At 46.8% G+C, this 14,232-nt stretch overlaps 1 protein-coding gene across 1 annotated transcript in view; it reads right to left on the reverse strand.

Annotated features, from left to right (window-relative positions):
- Igfn1 (immunoglobulin like and fibronectin type III domain containing 1) overlaps window positions 1-10,242 on the reverse strand; it is a 29,429-nt gene extending 19,187 nt beyond the window's left edge. The window contains exons 1-9 of the mRNA XM_023567090.2: window positions 10,140-10,242; window positions 7,947-7,995; window positions 7,356-7,478; window positions 5,579-5,718; window positions 3,605-3,704; window positions 2,243-2,287; window positions 2,078-2,123; window positions 1,325-1,502; window positions 269-382 (exon numbers count right to left, since the gene is read on the reverse strand). Coding sequence (XP_023422858.1) covers window positions 269-382; window positions 1,325-1,502; window positions 2,078-2,123; window positions 2,243-2,287; window positions 3,605-3,704; window positions 5,579-5,718; window positions 7,356-7,478; window positions 7,947-7,953 — 753 coding nt within the window. The 5' untranslated portion in view covers window positions 7,954-7,995; window positions 10,140-10,242. The remainder of the gene's footprint in view (window positions 1-268; window positions 383-1,324; window positions 1,503-2,077; window positions 2,124-2,242; window positions 2,288-3,604; window positions 3,705-5,578; window positions 5,719-7,355; window positions 7,479-7,946; window positions 7,996-10,139) is intronic.
- Window positions 10,243-14,232: the final 3,990 nt, after the last annotated feature.

The following is a 14,232-nucleotide window of genomic DNA, read 5'->3' on the forward strand; positions in this document are numbered from 1 at the left end:
AAGATAAATATCTTACCTAGGGTCACACAGTTGGTTAAGTGATGGGACAAGGATGGGTTTTTCTACAGAATTGTTATGCTTTGTTGTTCCACAATCACACTCAGCCCTGCGGACGTACTGTCTATACCAGAGCTTAACGTAATTCTAACCAAGAGCTCTATGGGTGCTCTGGTGTTCCCACAAGGGACCCACGGAAGCCACTGTTTTCCCTCCTAGGACCTGCAGTCTCCCTCTAGAGCTTCTGCCCCACAGGCCCTTCCAGCCTCACCTTATACAAGTAAACCTTGCTCTCGAGGTCCTTGAGATCAAGCTCCAGGTCAAATGCGGCGAACCCCTCCTTGGAGACTCTGATGTGCCTCAAATTGGAGATAGCGTGGACATACTATAGAGAAGACAAACCCATTGAGGTAGCTCTGAAGCTCTCACTGGGCATTCCAACCCTTACAGATCCTGGTTCCACTGCTGGCTACAGTGTCCCAGCCGAGCAAGCCTTTGCCCATCTTAGGACCAGGAGGACTTAAGTTCCCAATACAGGAAGTTCTCTGAATGACAGATCTGAAAAGCAGACAAGAAAGGATCACAGGTGCCCAGGTGCTCCGAGAACATGCTAGGGCTTTCTTATTCATCTGTTCTTCCAGCTACTAGACCTGAGTTGGACAGCTCATGGACACAAAAGCTCTGTGCTGATTCCTGTGTTAAAGCAGATGAGAAAGCTCAGAGAGTTGAGGTCCAGGTGGGAGGTTTGAGTAAGCACCTTCAAAAGGGTAAGATACTATTTTCAGGATAATGAAAACTAGCTGTTTTCTATTTCTAGAAGAAAAATTAGGCTTACAGTTATTGTAGATACAGAAAAGAACTTCCTAAGTGATCTTGACCACACTAGAATCAAAGTACTAATAGCAATTGTGAAATTCTGTTTCCTGGAAATCTTCTAAAATAAAGTATGTACACTGTCTGGTGATGAAGACAGCTGACATTGGGCCCTGACCATGTGTCAGGCACTATGCTAATTGCTTTAAGTACATTCTTACATTTGTGCTCTAATAACTGTAGGAATTAGGTGTGAATATAATTCCCATTTTGTAGATGAGGGAGACAAGACACAGAGATCCTACTTTATACAAAGCCTTAGTGTTTAGTAAATATCAGAAACAGGTTTCAAAGCCTGGATGCTAACTTGGCAGTTGGGCCCTTGGTAAGACACCTCACTGGGGGCTGGTGGAGGAAGACTCCCAACTACATTGGGTTACCCCAATGCTCAACTCCAAGTGCCCCTCCAGGTCCCTGAGTGCCAGGGGTGGTTTTGGGGGCAGGGTGAGGGTACCTTTGCCATCTCATGCTCCTGTTCTTTCTTCATCTCCTGCAGCTTACGCAGCATCCCCCGGAAGTCCACGATACCATACTTTAAGCAGATCTTTTCATAGTCCTTCCGGTCAGCATGCATCAGCAGCTGCCACACCTGCTCAGACTCCAACTTCTCTTCAGGAGTTGGAGGTGGGGCCCTAGGGAGCAGGGCTGGCAGGTGAGAGGCCAGAGGAGCCTCAAGTGTTGGCCTCCTGGCCAACACTCCTGACGTTCCCAGAATTCCCTAGAAGCTGCTCTAGGTACATTTGAGGAAGCAGATACAGGGACTGGAAATTGTGGGGCTGACCACTAACCAGACAGGAAGGACCCAGAGATGGAAGGGGCAAGCCTCAAGCCATAGCTCCAGCTTCTAGGGAAAACTTGGCTCCTAATAACTTGAATTGTTGATTTCTCAGCAGGATGTTTTTGAGGAGGGATACGGGTGGAGTTAAATTGTTCCGTTGCTTAAATTTTTCTTTTTGGAAAACACAGTTGTAGTGGGACACCCCCTTTTGCAAATAAGGTCAGAACCCAGAAAGAAGAGATGACTAACTCGAGGAGAGGGTTTTAAAATGACTAAGCTGGATTGAAAATCTCAGTTCAGTGCTCATTGCATCCTCCCATGGGATAAACCCAGCTCCCTGTCTGTTGGAGGAGGAGACAAAGCCTGAGTGCAGCTTACTTATGGAAGGAGCAAGAGGTCCAAACTCCCCCAGGACAGGCCCAGACTTACCTCTTTTTTAGCATCTTCCTGAAGTCCATGATTTCCTTCCTGATGTCTAGAAAAGGAGAAGAATAAGACCATTTTCACAGGTAGGATGCTGGACCAGATGGGAACACTGGGCAAAGAGCAGCTTAACCCCACAGACACCCACAGCCTTTGGGTAAGTTCATTTACCTTCCTGGGGTTCTTTCTGTCTCTTCCGGTTCTTCCAAAAGCCAACTGGACCATCAGGGAGTAGAGGAAGGAATTGATGCAGACAGCCAGGGAAAGAGGCAAGACATATTAGTGATCTGTCTGAGAAACAGACTGAGTCCCAGAGCTCTGAGCTGCCCTGTCCTCTGAGGCATGATAGCCTCCCAGCAGGAGGGATGGAACAGGACAAAGGTGTATCCATCAGGTGCTCTGGTACCCCAGAGACCTCACATGACCCAAGAAACCAGCCGGTATATCACCTGGTGAAGGAGAAGTCCACTCACATGTCCACAGGGGCCAGGGAGGTGGTGTAAATAAGTGAAGCAGCTCTGGCAGCCACAGAGGACTGAAGGGCATCTAGAGGAACAGCTGCTCTTTCGCTGTGTTCCAGGGAAAAGACCCACTATTGCCAAATATGTTAGGCACTGCTGTTTGGCTGTTCCTGCAGTCACTTGTAATCCTCTTCTCCATCACCTGCTTCCACTAGCGAGGCTGGAAAAACTACATGCCTGCTTTCCCAGTTTCCCTTACAATTAACTAGTCATAGCCTTGTGACACAGTTCTGGCCAATAAGGCCTAAGCAAAAACTCCCCAAGGATTCCTGAAAAAGGTGTTTCTTCCGTAATAAGAGGGGCAAATGTATCTGGGACCACCTCTTCCCTCCCAGCGCCAACCCTCATGTACAGAATGAGCCCCAGACTCTTACCAGGTGAAGTGATGAAATATATTTATTCCTTGGGATTATTTTAGCAGGATTTTAAAATTTTTTTAAATTTTTTAAATTTTTTGTCTTTTTCTTTTTATCGGTACCAGGGATCGAACTCACGACTGCCTGCTTGCAAGGCAGGCGCTTATGCCGCTGAGCTAAATCCCCAGCCCCAGGATTTTTTTTTAGTACTTGTAGACAAACCAATAATACGCATGACTCATTGAGAGATAGCATCTGTTTTCTCAAAAGATATCTACCTTCCCATTATGATGACAGACAACTTTAAAAACTATAAACACCATGCAAACAAAGTAAAATACATCTGAGACAGGATTTTTCCCTTTGTGTGGTGTGTTTTTACCTCTGATATAGGCCTGTACATCTGGGAAACTGAAGCTCAGAGAGATCTAGAAACAAACTTGCAGGTTTTGGCCTGGTTCTCGTAGGCCAAGAGAGCGTCACTCAGAGCACCTGCAACAGGGTATCTGCAGAGGCTCGTGTCTCTGCCATCACCAGCAGATTTTATGTGTAATGAGGAAGCCAAGGGCTCCAGCACCAGGTGAGGCAGTGGCAGCCTCTCCCCCACCAGACCTGTGGTCCCTGTGCCCTGATGGGCGCCTCCGAGAAAAGCCCACCTTCAATGACAGTAAGTCTCGCTGAGCACGTGGCCTCTCCGTACATGTTCACAGCGGTGCAGCGGTACAGATCTGTGTCCTCTCCTGTCAGCTTGTTAATCTGTAGCAGCGATCAAGGACAGCGAAAAGGGGCTAAAGCTTCCCCTTCGTTCATTTACTAGATGTAGCTGTGCGTCAATGTCACGTAAAGAGGAGTGAGTGGCCCACAGCCTTTGTCCTCAAGGAGCTCCCACTCTTTATCAAGAAATACAGACACCCCGCCTCCACCATTATACCAAAAACCTGGACATAGGACGGCTGTCTTTCCTGGCAGAAGACATGTGGAACAGCAGAAAGAACTGGCTTTGTGGGCAGGGAGATATGGAACTGAAAACACCTCTCCTCGCTGTGGGATTTGGGGCAAAATATCCAACCTCTCTCAGCTTTAATATCTTTACTTGCAATATAGGGACAGTAATGGTCAGAAAGTAATGACTGATCAGGATTAAATTATGTAATCTGTATCAGATAGTTAGCCCACTGCCTGGCCCAAAAATGTTACATGGTTGGGATGTACATCACTACCAACACTAACCAAGACTGCTTGAATACAGATGCTCATTGACCTGCTTTGGAGTTGGATCCCAATAAACCTGCTATGATTTTAAAATATCATATATTTATTTGTTTGTTTGTTTTTTTATTTTGTGGTGCTGGGGATTGGACTCACGACCTTATGTTTTCCAGGCAGGTGTCTATGCTACTGAGCTAACATCCCAGCCCAAAATATCATAAATTTAAAATGCACGTAATATACCTAACCTACTGGACATCACCACTCAACTTAGCCTACCTTAGCTGTACTCAGATCAGACACTAAAATGTAAAAGTTTTGGGGCTGGGGATTTAGCTCAGCGGCATAAGCGCCTGCCTTGCAAGCAGGTAGTCGTGAGTTTGATCCCCTGGTACCAATAAAAAAAAAAAAAGACAAAAACAAACAAAAAAAAGATGTAAAAGTTTCAAGGTTACTTTTGTATGAGAAACCCAAAGTATAAGTAATTTAAAGAGAAAAATAAAAGACAGACAATAGGAAACAGGGAGATACACCTTTGTCAGATGAGAAAGAGATCTAGAGATGGAGAGAAAAGGAAGGGAGAAAGGGGAGTAAGAAGGGTTAAGGTGTGATATGTATATGTACCAGCTCCCCATGATGGATGTACCATTAATATCAAAAATGCATGCTAATAAAAATTTATTAATTTAAAAAACAAAGATGAAATTGTGAAGAGCCAAACATGAAAAAGTGCTTCAAACACTTGTATTAATCTAGATTTAGACAAAATCATCTAATGCAAAACCTATTTTCTAATAAGGTACTGGATGTGTTATATAACTCACTGACCAGAATACACTATAGAACACACTATAGGATGAGTGTCTTCCCTTGTGATCACATGTAACACTGATAATGTGACACTTCTTATCACTAGCCCAGGAACAACCAAATGCAGAAGTCAAAGTACATTTTATGCAATGCACTGCACTACTGCACCATCATAAAGTTAAAATTTGTAAGTCAAACCATCACAAGTTGAAGACTGTACTCATAGAGACAACCACAGGCTAGACAATTTATGTAAACACCTCTAATCCTCATAACTCTTTAGTGTAGGTATTATAATATTACCCCACTTCCCAGATGAGGAAACAGAGATAGAAAGGGTCAGTAATTTTCCAAAGCTAAAGGGGTAGACTGGGATTGTAACTGGGCAATCTGGTTCTATGATTTCAACTCTTCTGCTCCAGCCCAGCCACTCCTGGGCTACATATAGAAACTGCATCTCTGAGCCTCCAATCCCACTCCTGGCTCAGGTACTCTTGGGCCAGGGGACAGAGTTAATGCACTTAACTGGGCACTGGAGGCTGCTTGGGAGACCTGCAAGAGGACAGGAAGGGATAGGTAGAGCCAGGTCAGAGACAAGCTGCAGGGCTCACCTGCAGCACATGCTCCTTGCTGCCTGGGGCCGAGGAGATCTGGTACTTGCTGGAGTTGCTGAGGTCTCCTTTGGTGCTCAGCCAGCGCACTTCAGGTCTGGGCTCTCCGCAGACCACGACCCGGAATATGGCATTTTTCCCTGCAACCAGAAATGGCGGTTGGAGAGACCAACAAGGTGTGTGTGTGTGTGTGTGTGTGTGTGTGTGTGTGTGAGCAGGGGGAGGGTGCTTGACAGTATATTTCACAGAGATTTTAATTTATGCCATCCTCCCTGCTCTGGAAATTTCTTCTTCTGTTTTGTTTTGGTTTTGGCTTTTCGAGACAAGATCTTGCTATATAGTTCAGGTTGGCTTTGAATTCACTATGTAGCCCAGGCTGGCCTCAAACTCACAAAGATTTTCTGGCCTCACTCTAGTGTTGGGATTATAGGCATGCGCCCCCACACCCAGCTTGGAAATTTCAATCGCCTATTCCAGGAAGGGTACCAAGTGTCCTCCCCCGGACTCAGGACTCATAAGGTCAAGTGGAAAGGTGTAGTATTCAGGCACATGGAAGCAACACAGGCCTGGCTTTTGGACTACGGAGTTTTGGGCTCCCTATGAGAAGGGTCGGATTGGACTGTCTGTGGTGAGGAGAGGCAAGTCAGATTTAGAAAAACAGATTCCTGTTGAAAAGAATGTGAGAAAAGAATTAAAGATCTCAGCATCCAAACTTCTTTGAGATCTTGCTTGCCCAGCACACACTGGGCCGTCAAGAAGCCCTTGCACTAGTGCTCCTCAAAAAAGAGTGAGATAAAAAGTCAGTACAGGAAACACTCCACTGAGCCAAAGTTATATTTTTCCCTCAAAGGCTAAAACACATAGGTATACCCTTGGCTAAACAGAAAGAGCTTTTCTTGAGGCCTAAGTGAGGGGCCTTATAATTTGCAATTTTGGTCTCCCGCTGTAGTTACGATGCAGGTGTTCCTATAAGATTAATGAAGGACAGGATGCCCGGGGGCATGCATTTCTACAATACCCACATTGCCAACTCAAATCCTTCCCCCATCTTCATTCTCTCATAAAAACCCCAGCCTCTCAGCCTGGCACGCAGCTCCTATTTTGGAAACTCACCTGCTGCCCCTTTTGACAGTGCACTCACTGACCTAAATAAACTCTGTGATTCCAATACTCTTGTCTATTGGTAAATTCTCTTATGACCCACATCACTGGCCCTCTGAATGACATCTGGTATGACAAGCACTGTTATCTCATACCATAATGTCATGAACTACAATTTATTGCAAGACCCTGTATTGGGGGAAGAATACCAGCTTCCAGCCTTTCCCCAGAAACCCTGGATTCTGCCACTTTTCTGGCATTTTTTCCCATAGCCTTCTAGAATGGCCTTCCTGAGCCTCATCTTGGGCCACTGGGCATGTGGCTAACCAGATGAAAGCTTGAGAGGTGCAGTTTTGACCAGGTATCTTTGCAGCAGTGGCTTTGAAGGAGGCAGGGGAAGGGAAGACCGGGAAACACTACTACCTGTCCCTGCTCCCCAGCTCAGCATTCCCCATCCTTGTCTGATATTTCTTACATGTCCTTTGTGTATTCTTCTCCCAGGCTTCTTGCCCCTAACTGGGATCCAGGCAGGCAGACACCCTTCAAGCACACAAGGGAGATAAGATACATCCTGGTGATGGTATAGACACTGATCGTACTCAAGCTCTCTCCTTTTGTGCTTGCTACAAGGAAGAACAGGGAAGGCGTCTTCCCTCAGCAGTGCCCCAGGGCTCACCCTCCTGCAGAGCCAAGGTAACAGGCTTCTGCTCAAAGTCCGGTGTGCTGCAGCCTTCAGGAATCTCCTCCACCAGCTGCCGGATGCTTACCCCAGGAAGGGTGGACTTCTTCACGGGCTTCCCTGGAGAGCAGGAGACAGGAAGATTGCCCCCTCCCGTCTCGTAGATGCCCTTCAGCAGCCTGGAGCGCCCACCCACTCAAGCAAGGAGCAAAGCCCCTTCTCTCCCCCATTGTTGGAGCAGGGTTGTCCATCCTCCCTCCGGGAATATTCCTTTTTAACTTTCCAGTGGGAATCTGATGGTGTGAAAGGAGCCCCCAGGAAATGACAAGGAGCACCCTGGGAAGACCCTCAGTGTGTCACTAGGGAAAAGCTAGGAATGAGAGATGAGAAATGGCTCCTTCTCAGGAAGTAGGAGCCCATGTGGGAGCCCTGTGTCCCTTTCTTGGGAAAACAAATCAAAACAGAAAGCCAAAACTGAAAGAAAAACAATTAAACACAAAGATGTCGTGGGTTCTACCCTGTCTCCTCCCCACCCGATGAGGAGAGTCACAGGGCTGGGGCTGGAGGGGTGATCAGTTCTCCTCTCACCTGCCATCACTCTGGCTGCTCTTTGGCTCTTGAGGTGAAAACTGATCTCCTAAGAATGGAAGACAAATTGCTTAGGAGAAGTCCAGACAGGTCTTGTCCACCCCTCCCACACCATCAGTTCACTCTCCAGTATCTTAGATGGATACACTGTGAAAACTGCTACGCCAGAGCTTACCTAACCCCAAGCAGGCACTGCATTTTCCCACAATTCCCTGGCTCCAGCAAACCAGCTCCCCAGAGATAAGGCAGGAGGTAGATTGATGCCAATTTACGTTTCCCAGGTAAAGGAAACCACAGTGCTGAGCCTGCCTACTGGACTGGTAGCCTGGCCTTCTGGTGGGACCTGGGCCCATGACCCCCAAGAGTGTGAGTCACAGCTTTTCCAAAGCTCATTCAGGGTTCTTCCAGCTGTTAACAGCCTTGACCTCTTGACTTTGGAGTGTGAATCCTCTAAGGAAATTCTTCAGCCTCCTGAATCCTCCCCAACTCTGAGATTTACTGCAGAGCCTGGCATCCCTTTACCTCTCATCCTCAAATTATCTGAAGTCTTTCAGGTCTCAAGGTCTATGGAGGAGGAGAGTCCCTGACTTGGCGGTTTAAGAGCCCTTCTATGCCCAGGCCAATGGGATCACCATAAATCCATCCGCTCCCCTCGAGGCAGTAAATTATAGTGTCAGGTGAACACACATGTGTCTCAGCCTCACCCAACCACCACCAGTGTCTCCTCCACTTTCCTTTCAGTTGCAACTATCTGTTTATGACCAACAGTGAGTCCCACATAGGAGAGGGAGGAAAGTTGCCTGTGGGGCAGCATGGAATTGGGGAAAACTTGAAAGAACTGTTTTAGAAACTCTGCTTCCTGTGTGGCTGATCCATAGCCAAGCATTTCCATTTCCTGCCCAGAAAGCCCAGGGGTCAATACAGAATCACAGACAACAGAAAGAATAACGCCCTCCAATGGGTATACTTCAGTCTCACAACTGTCTACCCCCTGGTACTTCTGAACCAGTGCATCTTCTTTTCAGCATGAGCACTTGCCCTCTGGCATGCTGGAATCCCATGATGTGCCAGCCACTTTTCGAAGTGGTCATGGGCACCACTGTACTGGAAGGAGTCATGAAAAAGGACAGAGGAGGGCACTGCTAATGAGGGCCATGCTGGGGGAGACACCAGACTCTCCATCCCATCCTGTCCCCAGGACAGCCATGACCCCCGCCCTGAAGTAGTTTGAGTCCAACACAGCTATCTTAGTTACTCTCTTCATCATTATCACCCCCAGCTCGTGATCAGCTGATGCCTGGGCTGTTTGTCACATGAGAAATATAACGTCAATGCCAGCCCCTTCCTTAGCTTCCTGCAGGTCAAGTTAAGAGGCTGGAAAAGCAGAAGAGGGAACTCAGGGTCTGATGGGAAGCTACCTTACGCTCCGGACTTCTACCTTCTTCAGGAATATGCTAGATTGAGTACAAGATCAATGGCAATGGCTAATAGATCTGTTTGGTTGGAGACTAAAAGGATATAGGCTCAACTGAAGGGAGCAGGAAAGGAAATGAATTTTTTCCTCCGTGATTCATTCGCACAATTGAAAAGCATCCTAATACCTTACAGCAAACACAGTAGCTTATGGCCTCCTGTCAGCTCATTCCACTGAGTCTCTCAGCCGGAACCCCTGAATATGCCCCCTGGCTATGTCCCCTGGTTATGTCCTCTCGTTATGATTTGTTTCTCTTACCACCCCCAGTCCCAACTGCTGCTCTGTTCCCGGAATTCAGATCCCTGTTACCTCCAACTTCTCAACTGGTAGGAAGAATCAAGTGAAATTTCTCAGAACTGCTCTGATCAAGTTATTAATCAAAATATTACAAATCGCAGTCCTGAGGTTCCAATTTAGGACTGCTAGTGGGATTTTTAATCTGGTTGTTACTCAGAACAAATTAGTACCCAGAAAATTAGAGCCAGGGAAGAATCATGCAGACAGGATTAACCAAAATTATCTTTCCAAATATTCTTCAGCGATATCTATGAGACATACAGGTGCACCCCAGTGTGTGATCAGCCAGCCAGATAATGTTTCTGGGGCTAATCTTCTGCCCTTTGTTTTTCCATGGATAAAAAACTTATAGAATATGTCAGTGTCTCTGTCTCTGCCCTTCCTGGCCTGAACAGGCAACCAGATGTGCAGTACCCACTTACCTGGATACACCAGCAGCCTCCTGTCCGTCCCCTCCTTATGTCCAGCTGCAGCACACTGCCAGAGGCTCTGAACCGTCTGGTAGTGGCCAGGCAGTGCTGGAGCAGATGTAGGTCAACTCAGGCGCCTCAGCTCCCTCCGCCCCTCCCACTCACCCTGCCTCCCTCCTCCTTCACCCAGGCTTGGCAGGGCAGGGCCCCCCAGGGCTAACGCTAGCCTTGAAGAAGGTCAGAGATGGAAGGGTCTGGTGACATCTGCCTGTTCAGCTCCTCATTTTGCAAACCTTTAAACCTTAGCCAGATCAGCTGAGTGTAAGTGTGCTTCTGATGCCTCCTTTCACTGATGGCTCTTAGCAGGGACAATTTCATCATCCAAAGCCTTACATTTTCAGCTACATTCATCCCTTGGGACCTTCCAGCCATAAGTCACATAGACACACAAGGCCACTCTCTTTTGGAGAATCCTACCTCAAAGTGGTAGCACATAGCCAATGAATTTTGAGAGCTAGTCACAGACCCAGGAGAGTGTGGGCCCAAAGACTGCCTGAGAATGGCAAGAAATTGGGGACCCTGGGAAGAGCAGAGCAGGAGATCTAGAGAAGGTGAGCACAATCTAGAGATTTTTAAAGTACAGCATAGGAGGGGTGGCCTGGCCAACTGAGCTGGGGATAGAAGTGGCAGGGCAAATGAAAGGGGTTTTGAGGATGCATGGATGGAAGGTGGAAACTGGAAGCAGAGTGGTGGCCACAGATCCTTCCAAAGCAGAGGGGAGGGAGGGAGAGTTCCAGGAGATAAGGTGATGAGGCCATCTGGCTTCCTTTGGAAGCAGTATCTGCTCTCTCCCTTAGAACAAAGACATGATTTGTTATCTCCAGTAAGCAAGGATTGATCAAGGATTCAAGTGAGAAGCTGGTAAAGGAAATGTGTACCTGTAGTCCCAACTACCTAGGAAGCTAAAATGGATCACTTGAACCCAGGAGTTCAAGACCAGCCTGGACAACTTAGACCCCATCTCAAAAGAAGAGTGAGGTGGAATAGAAATTAAAGGTGGAAATGGTGCTAATGTTTCCTTCCACTGAAGGATACTAAGTATTTCCACAGTTGGATTAGCACCACACCAGTTGTACAGGAGCTCCTTCTGAATGAGCTCTGAGAAGGGAAGTTTGATTTCTTACACACTTGTGTTACATGCATTTGTGTGTGCTCTTTGTGTGTTTCAGGTTCTGGGAACACAAACAACAGGACCTTCCTCTCATGAAGCTCATGGCCCAATAGGAGCGGGCAGACATTAATTACTGAGTTGTAAACTCTGCTGAAGACTAAGAAGGAGCAAAGAAGATTGGGAACCTGGGTCTTAGGAAGCCAGGGTAAGAATGGCACCAGGTAAGTTTGGACAGGAAAGCTTTGAAAGCCACTGAAAAGTTCTGACCTCTCTGCTAAGTGTTACTGAGGTTCCTTTAAGCTGGAGCAGTGACAGGATCCAATGTGTGTTCTTTAAAAGTTCAGTCTGGTACAGGGAGGAGAAGGGTTTGGAGGGCAGTGGAGATGTCAGAGTGTGGCCTCCAGGAGGGCAACCTAATAGCCCTAAGGTGTTTGTGCTTTTTGGGGGGGCTCTGGCCTGCAGGGGTCTTGGCTTCTGGGAGTCCTGATGACTCAGTCCGTTGCATCATCCAAGAAGGGCAGGGATAAACTGTGAACACAACCCAATGTGGAACCCTACAACATATCAGGCTCCTCCATGGTAACCCAAGGAGCTAGTGGGCTCTTCCCTGAGGCCTGTGGATGACCAGTAGGCCCATAAGTCCAGGTATGTTTAATACCCACCAATTAGGGCTGCCTCTCTTCTACTCTGTATTATACTTGGATCTCTGTCATTGTGAAAAGGTGGAAACTTGAGGACTTCAAAGAATTGAGACAGTCAAATATTTCCCACCCACCACTTAACCTCTATCAAATGTAGTATTTAGTGATACATGACTGTGCCTAGATATCCTGCATCCATATGAAGGTAAGAATTTTCAATCCTCCCAAATTTCCTGTCCCAGACACTGGGTGTGCACTTTGTGACTGGCAGGCAGTAAGTTAGGAATGAAAATAGGGGCCCAATCTGGAACCCAGTTCCTCCTAAGACTTTTTTTGGCCAGTATTCAAGCCAAGAAACCAGATGTTATGACTCTTCCAGTGGTCTTCCCTATTACCCACATGTTAATCAGTCACATCTCCTGTTAGACTCTTCTTTTGGGAGATAAAAACAAGAATTTTTTATTAGTTGTTGCAATTTATATGTCAGAACAACTCTGGGCAAGGGATTTGTGTGTATCATTTACTCTTTCTCACTGCCTTATAGAAAGGGCATGGAGACTTTGAGTAAGGACAGAATTATAATCTATTAAAACTCTCCTGTCCCTGCAAGAGGGAAACGCATTATATGGCAGATAGCAAGAGGCTCTGGCCCCATTGGAGTCTCCCTCTGGGGCTGTCTTGCTCCCCGTGTCAAGGGCTTTGAAATTCCAGCCAACATAAACATCCTGTAGTCCTGGGACACGCTAAGTTGGTCCTATAGGCTTAAAAGTAAGAATTCTGTGTGAGTCAGGAGAAAGACTACCATTGTCTCTATGTCATGATATAAAAATGTCTTTACCCCAAAGCCAAAAAGAACATTCTCCGTGGAGCAGTATCCTCTCTTGACCCAACTAGGGTCCAGAGAAGTAGATTATGAAAATGTCATTTAAGCAAATACACATTCACACACACACACACACACACACACACACACACACACATACACACATGCATGCACATGCACATATATGCATGCATGGATGTGCACATGCCCAACACAGTTGGACTGTTGTGGAAGAGAGAAATCCATGTACTGACCATAGAAATGGCTTCAAGGATTTGGGTCCATTTCTTCCTCTAGGGACTCTGGTTAGCCACAATTTTTACCTTGTGTTATGGTTAATGTCTAAGTGGCCTCCCCAAGCCTCACGCAATTATGGACGTGGCTGAATCTAGTGTTCGTGATTGGTTCACTGTTTAGCACTGGGATTGATGGTGTGAGTGCTACATCCACCCCAGCGAAGCAGCCTGCAAATGATGAGGGCTGATTGCTGCTTCTTTGGAGGAGCTCCAGCCTTCATTTTCAGCTTGGATGTCCTCTCCTGGCTTTTGGCACAGGCTGTTTGGCCTCTGCCTGGGACTCTTCAGCCTTTGCCACAGACTCTTCAGCCTTCATAATAGACTCTTCAGTCTCCTATCATAGATTCTTCAGTGTTCCATCATAGATACATCAGTCTCCTTGCACAGGACACTGCAGTAAGCTAATGCCCTTGGGCTAGACCCTTCAACCTGTAGCATGCAGACATCCTCTGCATGTTCCCTTCCTTATTCAATTTTATGGCTAACCATTGTAAGCCAATCTTGTAATTTCTTATACAGTTGTATATCTTGTGTTGTATCTGTTTCTCTAGTAAACCCTGACTGATCCACCCTGGAAGATGAAGTTGTGAGGGCTGGTGGAGACAGACAATACTTAACCCTGTGCTTTGCTCCTGTCTTCCCTGGGCCATTGTTCAGGGCTGCCTTCTGGTCTCCTGCTCTTTCAATCCATCCATGCTGCCTCCTTCCCCAGCTACCTGTCTGGTTAGCATGCCTCTCTATCTCCAGTGGAGCCCATGGTCAGCATCAGTTCGTGTCTTCCTCACACTGCCTGCAAGGTAATGAATTTTGTATAGTCTCAGAGGAACAAAGACTTTGGAGACCCCAATGGCAATTTCATACTTGCAAAGCACCTTTCAGTCATGGAGAAACTTAAGTGAGAATCCAGTTCTCTAATCTGCAGAGGCCTGCCCAGGAGGCATAGTTGGCCCAAGGACTAAAAAAGGTGACTGACACCTGGAACTCCCAGAGGCGGGTAGAGGCTGGTGGAGTGAGGCCACCACAGGCTCTTTATTGGAGTAGAATCTTCCAGAAGACTGGAGTTGGATTGGACTTCTGAAGGCGTGTAGAAACAATAAAAATAACAGTACTTGACACCGAGCTCTTGTTGCATTCTTCTAAGTCTTTAGAGATATTAACTCATTTAACTTCTCAC

Source organism: Cavia porcellus, unplaced genomic scaffold (genome assembly GCF_034190915.1).
Source record: "Cavia porcellus strain 051 isolate PalLab524CR breed Dunkin Hartley unplaced genomic scaffold, mCavPor4.1 scaffold_29, whole genome shotgun sequence".
NCBI classification, from domain to species: domain Eukaryota; kingdom Metazoa; phylum Chordata; class Mammalia; order Rodentia; family Caviidae; genus Cavia; species Cavia porcellus.